The 13,085-nt window shown below is 30.0% G+C and overlaps 1 protein-coding gene across 4 annotated transcripts in view; it reads right to left on the bottom strand.

Moving 5' to 3' along the window:
* LOC142321630 (leucine-rich PPR motif-containing protein, mitochondrial-like) overlaps positions 1 to 13,085 on the bottom strand; it is a 57,243-nt gene that overhangs the window by 29,406 nt on the left and 14,752 nt on the right. For all 4 annotated transcript variants that reach the window (XM_075359881.1, XM_075359882.1, XM_075359883.1 and 1 more), the window contains exons 5-7: positions 8,838 to 9,060; positions 4,223 to 4,423; positions 1,106 to 1,313 (exon numbers count right to left, since the gene is read on the bottom strand). In XM_075359881.1, coding sequence (XP_075215996.1) covers positions 1,106 to 1,313; positions 4,223 to 4,423; positions 8,838 to 9,060 — 632 coding nt within the window. The remainder of the gene's footprint in view (positions 1 to 1,105; positions 1,314 to 4,222; positions 4,424 to 8,837; positions 9,061 to 13,085) is intronic.

The raw sequence follows: 13,085 nt of genomic DNA, 5'->3' as shown, positions 1-13,085 counted from the left end.
GCGAAGAAATAGGGTTTTTTTAACTGTTTTCTGATTTAAGTAACACTAAAAATCACTTTTTTGGCATTACCAATCAAAAGAATTCTCGGCCTGTACCATTGTTAGAAAAAATTTAGTCAATACTTTCACGGTTACATTTAAATATTGCTGTAAGAAACAGTATTCCTACAAATGCTTTTAATTCAACAATATCAACATCATTCAGTTCAATAATATTTGGATTTTTGTACCTTGTACTCAAAGAAAGCAGTTTTTTGTTTGTTCACTACAAAATAGTTTGTAACATCTCGTCGGAAAATAGTTTATTTCATACACCAATTTCAATTTCATTTTGAATATTACGCCTGTTACCACTTTGTAATATAATATGTGCCACAACAAAGACATTTCTTCTCACTTCTACTATAGACCATCTAAAATTGGATTTACTCAGATAAACGCTTTCATCTACTTCCCCATGTTTATCAAACCCTTCATTTTCACTACCTCCTGAAAATTCGACCTCAGAATCTGTATCATATTCGCTGAGAATACAGTCATTCCGATCAATAGCCTGTTCCTCATTTCCTACAGCAACCACCTCTTGATTTCTATCTGTAGCCCATTCCTGATTACCATTTGCACCTTATTCCCTACTCTGACCTGTAATTGGTTCATCAATGTCTGAATTCTTGCTTTCCCATCTACCCACTACGTGAAGAATTGTTTCTTCAAAATTCTCATCATTCACATTCATTTTTACACTGGAAAAAAGTGAATGATTTGCTAATAAAAACAGTTAGAAAATGTGTTTATAATCCCAAAATAAAAAAATAATAAGTAGCAATTTTCAATAAAGACTGAAAACTGTCTGATTCTCTCTTTCTTTCTCTCTCACAGAGGAGCGGATACTAATACAAATAACAAGAATTTGCCTTCCCATGAACCTTCATGAACAAGCAGTCATAACATAGCTTCATCTCCTTTTTTCTTTCTTTCTGTTGTTTCCTGAATGACATTCAGCACACTGATCAATTTAGGTGATACAAACAGAATTGACTGTAAACTACCCACCAAGCATATTTACAAATATAAATTTTTTCTACAATAATTATAACACTCTCACCAAACTCTCCATCACGCTTCCCAGCAGACACAAAAAGAGGCCAAAAGTAATGTGGTCGTAGAGTGTAACCTTGTTTCAACAGAGATTCAAAAAGTTGAATAGAAAGTTGTGGCATATCATTTGCTAATGCAGTCTCAGTAGCTTTTAACAATGAAAAAGAGTTGTAGATGGCTAATCTATCACATACCTCTAGTATCACCTTTATGGGCTAAAAAATACAATAATATTTATTAATCTCAATATAAACTAATTGTTCAAGTTTAAATACATAAAATATCAAATGACACATACACATACACACACACACATACACGTGCGGGCATATACACGCACGCATGCGTACACGCACACAAAGTAAGATTGAAGGTAAGATCAATCTTGCTTTACATGTTTGTACCTGGTGTTTTATAAATACTAACATATATATATATATATATATACACGAAGATATTTAAGTAGAGTTACAAAAATAAAAATATATTAAAAAATATATATAATAATATATAATATATATTATATATATATAATAATATATATATATTATATTAAAAATATTTTTTTTTTGCTTTTTTAATTGACCTTTTTACCATAAGATTGAAGAGAAATAACATTATTAACAGGTAAATGTCAAAATTTTATAATAAAAACAATTAGAAAAATTAAAGGTATAAGAATAAAGGACTAAAACATCACTGTGCAGTACTTAATTAAATAAAATAATGGGTGTCCAATCAACTTTCAGACAGTTTTTATTTATTTAAATATATTTTTCATGTTGTAGAAATAGCAGACAAGATTGTCTAATGATTAAGTTCTCACCAGGTCTTACATCGATAAGAAAATCTTTTCCTTCAACAAAAATTGTTAAATGCAGTGAGGGGGTTCTCATAACCCAAAACAATGGCTGACCCTTGCTAAATGTTTAATTATGCAATTGACAGAATCAAAAAAGTTCAGTACCAATCAAATGAATTATCAACCCTAACTAAACCCCATTTGTAAATTCTGCTCACTTAATTAAAAGAAAATGCTGACTAATGAATGATATTTTTCAAACTTGATATTTTTTACTTTTATAAAAACCTGTTGTATTAGAAGTTGTTAAACCAATAAAAAAGTTGCACATAATTCTGGATCACAGCATTCGAGTTAGAAAAATTATTCAGAATATTATAAAATATAAACCAAGTTGTTTTCTCTCAAACTATAATCAGTAAAAAATTAATTAACTTTGAAAAATTTTTAAGATATTTCATGGACAAGGAAATGAAATTTTAAGTGTAACTTAATTATATGGTTTTGTGCATTGCTGTTATTAGTTTAGCATTCATAACTGTTGCAATGTAAGGTTATATGGCATTTTACAACAATCAATAGAATTTTTCATTTTCTAAGTACAGATAATGATTACAGTAACCAAGATTCTTTTCTTTTTCCTGTTTAGCCTCCGGTAACTACCGTTTACATAATTCTTCAGAGGATGAATGAGGATGATATGTATGAGTGTAAATGAAGTGTAGTCTTGTACATTCTCAGTTCGACCATTCCTGAGATGTGTGGTTAATTGAAACCCAACCACCAAAGAACACCGGTATCCACGATCTAGTATTCAAATCCGTGTAAAAATAACTGACTTTACTAGGACTTGAACGCTGGAATACTCGACTTCCAAATCAGCTGATTTGGGAAGACGCGTTCACCACTAGACCAATCCAGTGGGTACAGTAACCAAGATTGGAACTTAAGTTTATTAACTCAGAAATTATAAAATAATAATAAAAAAAAAAACAAAAATGTTTCTTGCTGCAAAGATAGCCAACATAATGCACAAATCTAAAGTACAATTTAATGCTTGTGTAACAGGATAATTACTATAATGTTCCTCTGCCATTGAAAATTACTGATACTTATTTGGCTAACATTAAATAGTAACAAACATGAAACACAATTGCTTACTTGAATAATTAATTAACATTGAACAGTAATAACCAAACACAAACATCAAAATCATTACACAATAAATTTAAAATATATAATCACTAGACCACATGTTGTATGCCAATGTCAAGCATTTCTGGAGTTACTAGTTTCCAATTATTAAATGACATGTACTTTTACACATAAGGGTAATTTATGGCTTTATGCTTTCACTTTCCTTTACTGAAAAAAGATTCAACGTAGTCACTGAAAAATTCCAAAAAAAAAATAGCTGTTAAGACTTTTTACTAATGGATTAAAAAGACAAATGTGAAAGCAATGTCGTATGAAATTTCATAATTTTTCTTAAAGGCTTTTGGCAGGACGGAAAAGATTTTATTACTAGCAGGCATTGTTAAAACTAATAACACTAAAAATCAGTTTTATTCTTCATATACACTTATATGTGTATAACATTATAGTCATCAGTCAACACCATTAGCAATAGTAACACAGTCTTTATAACCACAAGGTACACCTACAAGTTAATCATGTTATCGCTTTATGTTCTTAACATTTTTGCTTTTATTGTTTGGCTGAAATCAATGTCGATTATATACTATGGATGTATCCTTTCCTGAATAAGCACACCTAAGCCTGGAACAAGATCTTTCAGACCAGGTAACAATAGTTCAGAATTTTCTTTATAAAGACTATAACCTCAGTTTTGAGATCAGATAATTCAGTTCAAAAGATACAGACTATCTTCAGTTCTTCTCAACTCCATCCTCACCAAGCTAGGTTTTCAACAGAAAATATAACATTTGCAGAATATATAACATTTATTAATCTTATTGGATTTCTTTGGATACAGTTATTGACAGCAATAAACAAGACCTATAATAGCCACAATGCATGATGTCTTATTGATTTTTTTGACTACCACATTCAGGATCAAGAAAATTATTATCTTCCCCATTGAAAATCATCAAGGAGGATCATCTACATGCACATTCACCACACAGATTACAACTTTTACATAAATATTTAAAAGGTAATGAAAATTTCATAAAATGATCTTAAAAATATCATTCCAGAAAAAGTAGACTGATATGAAAATATAATCACCTAATAAAAATTACTGAACATTACATCGTATTTAACAATCAAATAATAATTAAAAGATCTCTTAAAACTCACAGCATTAGATTTTACAGTTTCCTGAATAATTAAGATTCCATTATCAGATTCTGACTGTGAAACATTTTGAATAAATTGAAAGAGAAAATTAAAAATAATTAAGGCTGAATCAATATGGCCAGCATGTATAAGTTCTGTACATGTATTCACCATGGCACCATTTAAACCAGCATAACTATTCCATGCACCTCCTTCTAAAATCTGAAACATAAAAATAAATACTATTAATACATCATTTTTTTAATGTCTTAATTTTGTTAAGCATTTTAGTAAAGCACTTAAGAGCTGCAGAAACAGCATCGGTTTAACTTCTTTATTTTTTCTAGGAGTCTTATGATCCAGTAATCTTCTTTATCAATAAATGAATTGTTTTAGATGTATTGTTTAATAACTTATTCATTTTAAACAGCAGAGCATATTCAGTCATGATTTAGTATTCTATTCGTTCAGTTAAAAATTTAAGTGATATAATATTTAACTCTTTATTCTAATTAAATAAAGGTTTCTGGGTCATACTCAAATATCATAGATTAATCACCAATAATAATATTTTTTTAGAAAATCAGCATCCGTTTCAATTCATCCTAGAAGATCGCGACACACTTTCACCTTGTTGATTTTCTGTTCAACAGTGAGGTTTTTTGGGACCAATTTTGCACAAACATTTTTCATGTACATTTCAGTTGTTAAGACTTGATGGACTGTGGTATGGTTCAAAATCAATTGTTTTACAATCATTCTGGCCGTTAATCGGCGATTGTACTGTACCAAGTCTCTGATTTGCTCAACATTGTTGTCACTTTTTAACATTAACGATCTTCGAGTGCGTCGAACGTCCGTAACTGATTCCCAGCCATCTAAAAATGCTTTAAACCACCTAAAAGCTCGAGCTTGTAACAGAGCGTCATCTCCATATGCCCTTTTCAATTTTGAAAAAGTTTCAGTAGCATTCTCACTGACCTTAATACAAAACTTGATTGCACAACGTTGCTCATAATTAGTATCACTCATTTTTGTAACACACAACAAAAAGTTGTTTCATGAAAAGTTTGTTTATGTCTCACATGGCAACAATAAACTAAAAATACTAATACCTAATATAAATCAACTGTTCATTTGGCTGCCAAAAAAAATTGTCTCATTAATTTATTTACAGACCTCGTATTTGAACTCCTGCTATTAAGATTTCAGTTTCAAGTTCAATATGTTGTACTGTCAAATTTAACTGACAATTTACCGTCAGAGACTTTTAACATTCATCACTTTTAATTTGCCTTTAGATTTATTTTGGGCTGATCCTAACTTCTAACATTTCATCTAAAACTGATATTCTTCTTGATTCTGAATTTTATCTTAGTCTCATCAAACCAAATAAATTCACTTGCAGTACTCAATATTGTCATTCAGAAAACCAGGCTAGGCTACATTCTTGCTGGAAATCCCATCAACAATCAAATTGATAATCCAATTTCAATATTCCTTATTCAAAATGACAATCTTAACCTCTCATCCCTCATGGAAAAATTTTGGGAAATTGAAGGACTTAATTCACATAGACAACAGTCACAGGAAAATCTCACTTCTGAAACTTATTTCTCAAAAAATACCTACAGAAACAAACATGGAAGATTTGTTGTCACACTCCCATGCAAATTAGATAATATGAAACTTGGTAATTTTCTTGGCAATGCCAAATAAAGATTTCTAAGTCTAGAGAGCAAGCATAATCGTAATCCTACTTTTAACACTAATTATTCTAATTTTATTCTAAATACACAAACTTAGACCAAATGTCTGAACTCAATTCATATGATTTGTCAACTTTGGAATCAAATAGATCCAAACTGTATTGTTGTGGAGTTATTTCACTTACCGCATCATGCTGTTTAAAGAATCATATCATGCTTAACAACTAAACATCGAATTGTATTTGATGGTCCAGCAAAATCAACAAATGGTTTACCAATGACATACTATTAGTTGGTACTGTTGTCCAACAAGATTTAGGATAAGATTTAGATTTAGGATATATAATTACAAAAATTATAGCTGACATCATAAAAATGTACAGGCAAATTCTAATCATAACTGAAGATACCAATCTACAATGTCTCACTATACAAAAGGGAAAATGTTTGCATACTAAGAAATCAATGGAATAATCATTCAGATAAATTAATCATCAAATTTTATAAAAAGGAAATTAACGCATTTACTAAAAGAAACAGTCTATTATTGCTGAAATTTATGACCTTCTTGGCTTAATTAGGCCAGTACTATTTTTACGAAAACATTTTAGGCAGAAATTATGGCAAATTAAATCTAATTGGGATGACACTTTATCTGATAATTTACTTTCACAGTGACAAGATCTATACAGTCAATTCAGCTTAGTTAGTAACATTACTATTAACATATCAATTAAGCAAGGCCCTAAATAGAAGAACAGTGCAGACGAGTCCAAAGCAGATCTACAGGTGGTCAGAAGAGATCGCCGAGCTGCGGAGGATATGCACCCGCAAGGGGCATATCTTCATTAAGTTACGAAAAAGAGAGGATCAAGAGGCATCAGAGAGAGTTCTGGTAGATTGGAGAAATCCTATGTGAAGCCTCAGAAGGACTATTAATACAGCTAAGCAGGATAGATGGAGGGAGGTCTGCGCCCAGTTCGATAAGAATCCCTGGGGCATGGCACATAAGCTGATGACAAAGAAGCTGAAAAAGTCAATGCCCAGACTTCCTGAGGCGTACCTCCAGAAAACATTGGCAGTTTTGTTTCCAAAAGATGTGGCTCCGAGATGAAGGGAGCTGGCGACTTTCGAGATTCCTTCCACATGTCACCTCAGAGCAACTGTGGTATGCAGTTTCTCGACTCCACTCAAAGAGCCCAGGGGTGGATGGCGTGCCTGCGGAAGCAATGAAGGCATTTGTAGAAGCCTCTCTTTCCATTTTTTTGGAGGTCTTCAATGGCTGCCTATTTAAAGAAAATATTTTGACACTATGGAAGGTGGCCCTCCTGCCTAAAAAAGCTAAGGAAGTGAGTGGCCCAGCAACATACAGGTCAGTTGTTTGCTTGCTTGGTAGCCTGGTAAGCTGTTTGAAATTATATTGACAAACAGGCTGCAGGAGGAGCTGAAGAGGTCAGGAGGCTTCTCTGATAAACAATATGGCTTTTGAAAGGACAGAAGTGCAGTGGACACTATCCGAAGATTGATGGAGGTGGCCCAGGGATCCAGGCATAACATCTATTCTTTGCCATAACTATCCCTTATATTTTTTAAGAAATCAGGCAAAATCTTTTTTTTAGGAGCAAGCTGCAGTGGGAATGGATATGTTAGATACATCTTAATTTTATTCCACATTCAATATTTATAACATCTAGATGTTTACACTTTTTAAATACTTATAAAATTAACTCATGATATTTAAGAATATTATATCAGGCTACATAACTTCCAACAGTAGTCAGATATAAGTTTTATAAGTTACAGTTACTATATTGGGTTTAAGTACAAAAGTTTAATAAAAACAATTTTTAAACAAAATGTAATGAAGAACATTTTTGGAATAAATTTTTCTCAAAATTGATCTTTTTCAATTTGTTTTAAAATGTATAATAAATAGTGATGAGACTTTTATGATGATGCAATTTTGGACAAACTGTAAAAAAAAATTGGAGTAATAAGGTAGCTGAATGCAACTCTCATTTATACAATTGTAATTAAGATCCTTTGTATTTGGAATTCCAAAACACAACCAAATCATAATAATATTACTAAATTATTTTTCAGTTTGTGACAAACTATAACTTTTCATTAATTACCTACATAAATATAAACCTCACGGTAATCTACCCTGTAAAGTAAGCAATTTGAAAAAAGCTTAAGAATTTAATTACTTATAAGAATTATGATTGTAGCAATAAATATTCTTTAACCAAGCTTTGAAATATACTTTACAAAAGTCAGCATAAAGAGAAGATACTTTAATAAAATGGCTAATACTAGCAGAGTTAAGGAAACATGTTTTAAGCTTGTACAATTCAAAAAAGTGAATAACCAAAAAGTTGTGTATTAGCAAACTTCTCTCTTTTGAATCATGAAATCAAAAAACAAGATCATAATAAATCATAAAAAATAAAAATAAATAATAATAAATTATTATTATTACGTAAAACAGTTTAGAAGTCTTCAATGGTTGCCTATTTAAAGAAAGTATTTCGACACCATGGTGTCAAGGTGGCAAGGGTGGTCCTCCTGCCTAAAAAAGCTAGGGAAGTGAATGGCCCAGCAACATACAAAAACAGTTTTGAATTATAAACTAGCCTATTTTTAATCACTGTTAAAATCAAAACCTAAAATACAGCCAGTAAGGGAGACTGGTGAAAAATATAATGGGTTTCATTAAATTACACTGATTTACCAAAGTGTAAGATTATATTGAATAGTTATGAAGTTCTTACACATATTGTATTCTTCTTCAGACCTCTAGGTAATATCCATCCTGTACAATCAAGTTCTGTACAACAAGTTCTTATATAGACAAGTTTGTTACTATAATTTTATAAAAACTAATACAAAAGAAAAATATAATAAGTAAAAAACAAATAGCTTACCTTAGGTATCATCTTTTCCAGATAGCCCATAGCTAAACTTTTTGCAACTTCTAAACGCTGAGTACATGAAATTTCTGCTTGATAATTATTTAAATATGATAAAAACTTGCTCTCATTGCCTGTTTCTGCAGCAATTCGTAATAAAGTGGTATATGTTGATGCAGTAGGCTTAATTAATGAATCACGCATCAAATTTAAAACATTTTCAGCTTCTTTTAAATCCCTTAAAAAAAAATAAAAAAGTTACAAAACAACTTTTAATAACAGAGATAGTTACAATAATGTATATGTGCAACAAAATAATGAGTAATAAAAAAGTATTATGATTTAAATTAAAGCAAATTTTTAGGAAATAATTAGCTCTTTATACAAAAAACATTCTTACAACATAATGAAATTTATAACTAATGTGACAGAAGCTTCATCCATCTGCCATAGTTTAATTTTATTATCTTTTACTTAAAAACATTGTATTTATACAAAAAATATTAAAAATGTGATGTAAAAAGTTTGTATGTTTTTTCCATGCATAACGTGTTATATTACAATACTCATTTCTACAACAAACAGCACATTTCATAACAGCACTTCTCTTCATCTAAACCTATTCTTGGGTCCTAGGATTCAAAATACCCTAGAATGACACTTAACACATTTTTAATTTCCTGGCTATAGCTCTAATGCTGTTATCTAGAAGTTACAGCTATAAAGAAAAAGTATACAGATCGGTCCAAAATTTTTATCAGTTTTTTAAAAATGTTACATGTAATTAAACCAGGTACAAAAACATTCATCTAGACAATTGTCTCTTTATCAGACTCTCTACCATTTTGTGTTTTTAAAATAAAATATTTATACCTTAAGACCAAATTGTGTAGAAAGTAGAAGTATTTGTGGTGTAGAAATTTGATGTTTAAATGCCCAACATCTACTAAATAAATAAATTTAAAAATTTTACCTTTGAGAATAAAAAAAGTACAGATATTAAAATATTTAATCATTAATAGTTCTGTAAATATTAATTTTATCAAATCATGTTTTACTAAATAAAATTTTATGCTTTTTATTATTTTGAACAAAATAATATCTCCCTAGTTCAAAAAGGTTGTCAACAGTTGAGATATTGCTGAAATTGTTTAAGTAGATCGCAAAAATTATGCGTGAAAATGGATAATTGTTTACATTTATATTGTTTTTACTAACCACTTATGTACCTGTCCTGGGAAAAGATACCTACATTTTCTCATCTTGTTTTATTCATGTCAGGTCCAGAAAATTCCTGCCATACACGTAATTTTATAGATATATTCTTCTTTACATGTATTCTTCTTAACCTTCACATGGTACTATTCAATATACTACTCTATTTTTAATTTGCCTTTATAGTCAATGAACTACAATCAACTGACAGCTATTTATCCTTTACTAATTGAAAACGGCTTGCTATGTAATATTTAGACACAGTAACTTAATTTATCCTATTTTTTTATGAACATTATTACTTAAATGTTTCTTATCTTACTCATTTTTATTAATCTCTTAACAAAATTTTCAACAAATTATTGTTTTTATTATTCACTACAATAATCCATAACATTGTGATTTCTTTTTTTTACACTATATCAATTTATTCCTACATTAATTAATTAATTTCTATGTTAATGGTCACAAAGTGCAAAAACCCAGAAAATTTTCAAAATTTTTTACATGTAAACATTGATTTGAAGAAGTATTTGTAAAGCCAAGATTTAAAAATAAATTAATCTTAGAATTCCGGCTTTACTTAATATGACTAAAAAAAATCTTCAATTCTAATAATATTTTTATATCCTTCAAACCATCACTACATATATATATATATATATATATTTTAAGTACATACAAATTTTTTATATTCATGCACACTTTTTCCTACCATATCACTAACAAGTTAATTAGTAAAACAAATGTTTAAAAAAATTATTAACAGGAAAAAGTTGATTCCTAAGCGAAGATTTATAATTCAATAAATAAGAAATTATATTATCTTTTATGGCTTATAAATTCTATAATACATAGATTCCAGTTCAGTTGTACCATTTTAATAAAAAAAAACTTGTCCAAAGTATGATGTAAGGGTGCAGAAAATGTTTTAGCACACCAAATTTCCCCAGAACACACTTTTTTTACTAAAAATTTCCCCAATCACACTTGGCAATATTATCTGCATTCGTATAGCTAATATTGTAATACTGCTCAATATGTACTTAAGAAGCCTCTACATTAGATATTGATTTGAAAGAAAAAAAAACTTGATATTTGTGCAAATTCTGTTAGCTTTGCCTATGTTGTGTTGGTAATGAGTGTGACTAATAATGATTGTTAGACACTCTTCCAGCTTCCACCAGTTAATACTGATTACTGTACACTGTAATGTGTAATTTATTTTTATGTAAAAAATGGCAATTTGATTTTGGAAACGACCTTGTTTAAATACTTAGGTAAATTTGATTTTGGCTCAAAAATAAAACTAAAAGTATCAATGAAGTTCTCATATAATTAACAAAACATCAAGAACTGATACTTAAAGTACTTACATATGGATAAGCTAGTATTTTTTTTACATTTCTTCTGTTCAGTCCTTTGTCTACAGGTTTTTTGGAAAATTATCATTCAGAAATAGAAGTCTGCCCTTATCTTGAAGTAGCCTGTCAACAACCATAGAGGTTTTATAAACCTTAACCTCAGAGGCAGCTGAATATTTGGTAGAATGGTATTTTCCTCCTTTAAAATGTCTATTTAAAGCTTCTTTCAGTAAATTAGAGGCTTTGTGTACAGGAGGTCCATTCCAAGAAACAAAAACTTCATGAAACAGGCTGTCAAATTTGATATTCCTGTTATGAAGGTAGTTTCCTACTGCAGACCCAACTGACACACACTGCTTCACTACAAACTTTCAAACAACTTTCTAACAAGAAAATTATTTCAGGAATTTGATCATGCCTCACAGTTTGTAAATGCCTCCAGAATAAATCTGTTATCCTGGTCAAGCAGAGATGGCTTCTTAAGTTGACCTTTTGATGAGTCTGAAGAGAAAATATCTTTAAAGTAATCTAATTATAAAATTTTGCTTTTTAATGTTTTCAGCTATTTTAATAGGACTTCATGATTGAAGGTACATTCTCTATTTTTATTGATCCACTCTACAAGTTTGATTATACATTGGTCAATTTCATATACAGTTTCTTCTAAATGAGTGCTACTAAAACACAGTTGCATATTTTTCATGATACTCGGTTCTTCTATTCTATTTTCCAGATTCCCCAGAATCAGCACACACAGGTTTTCTAGATTTTTCTTGGTCTTTTACACTGATCTCTAGTTAACATTGTTTGTTGACAATCATTCGCTTCATTTGTTTCTTCATCCTATAACTCTTGGTCTCTTTTTGTTTGGGTTCAACTGGATGTATCATAGCTTTCTTCCAATAGTAGACAGTTTTTAAACACATTGTTTTGCAAACTTATCTACGGCAAATTTAATTTTTTCTGTAACAGGACTCCTTTTATATGAAGTGCAACAAGGGGAGATATCAATAATAATGCAACTATGCACTCAATTGACCAAAGTAATAAGACATGTTATTTGGTATGTCTGGTGAAGCTTAGTAATTTTGTCTACTGTGACAGATATCAAAGGTAACTGGTTGGTGATGAGGTTTTCCACACTCAAAAAATCAGATATAATTTTTCATTCATAGTTAATATATTTTGCCTGAATTCTCTGAAAAATTCTCTGGAATGATTAAATTCACCAACATCTGCTTCATTTAATACATTTAAACTTAATGTTCTTTCAAAATACTTATCCCCTTGCCTTCTTTTATAGCATTATACCCACTGTTCTTGCGACTCTTAGTCCAATATTTTCATGATCTGTCTTCATTTCTAACATTCTTTGCTCAGACAACAATAAAAATTTAAATGAGTAATTCATGAGTACACTTAATAAACACAGATTAATTCAGCAAGTATTATTAGATAAGGCTGATTACTAACACAAATAAAATGAATGTTCCACGGGCACTAAGTGTGTTACTCACACAAAGGCAGTCTTGTTATCTTGGTTAACCAAACATATAGTGCACAAATATCAGTTAGTCAATGCATTTCCTGATGTAGTTTACAGTATATATCAGTTATTTTATAACTGTTAGTAAATCCATAATTTAAAAATAAAAAGCATATTATGTAAATTGGTCTTTGCTAT

Source organism: Lycorma delicatula, chromosome 3 (assembly GCF_047948215.1).
Source record: "Lycorma delicatula isolate Av1 chromosome 3, ASM4794821v1, whole genome shotgun sequence".
Classification (NCBI taxonomy): Eukaryota; Metazoa; Arthropoda; class Insecta; order Hemiptera; family Fulgoridae; genus Lycorma; species Lycorma delicatula.
This window is presented reverse-complemented; position numbering and strand designations above follow the sequence as displayed.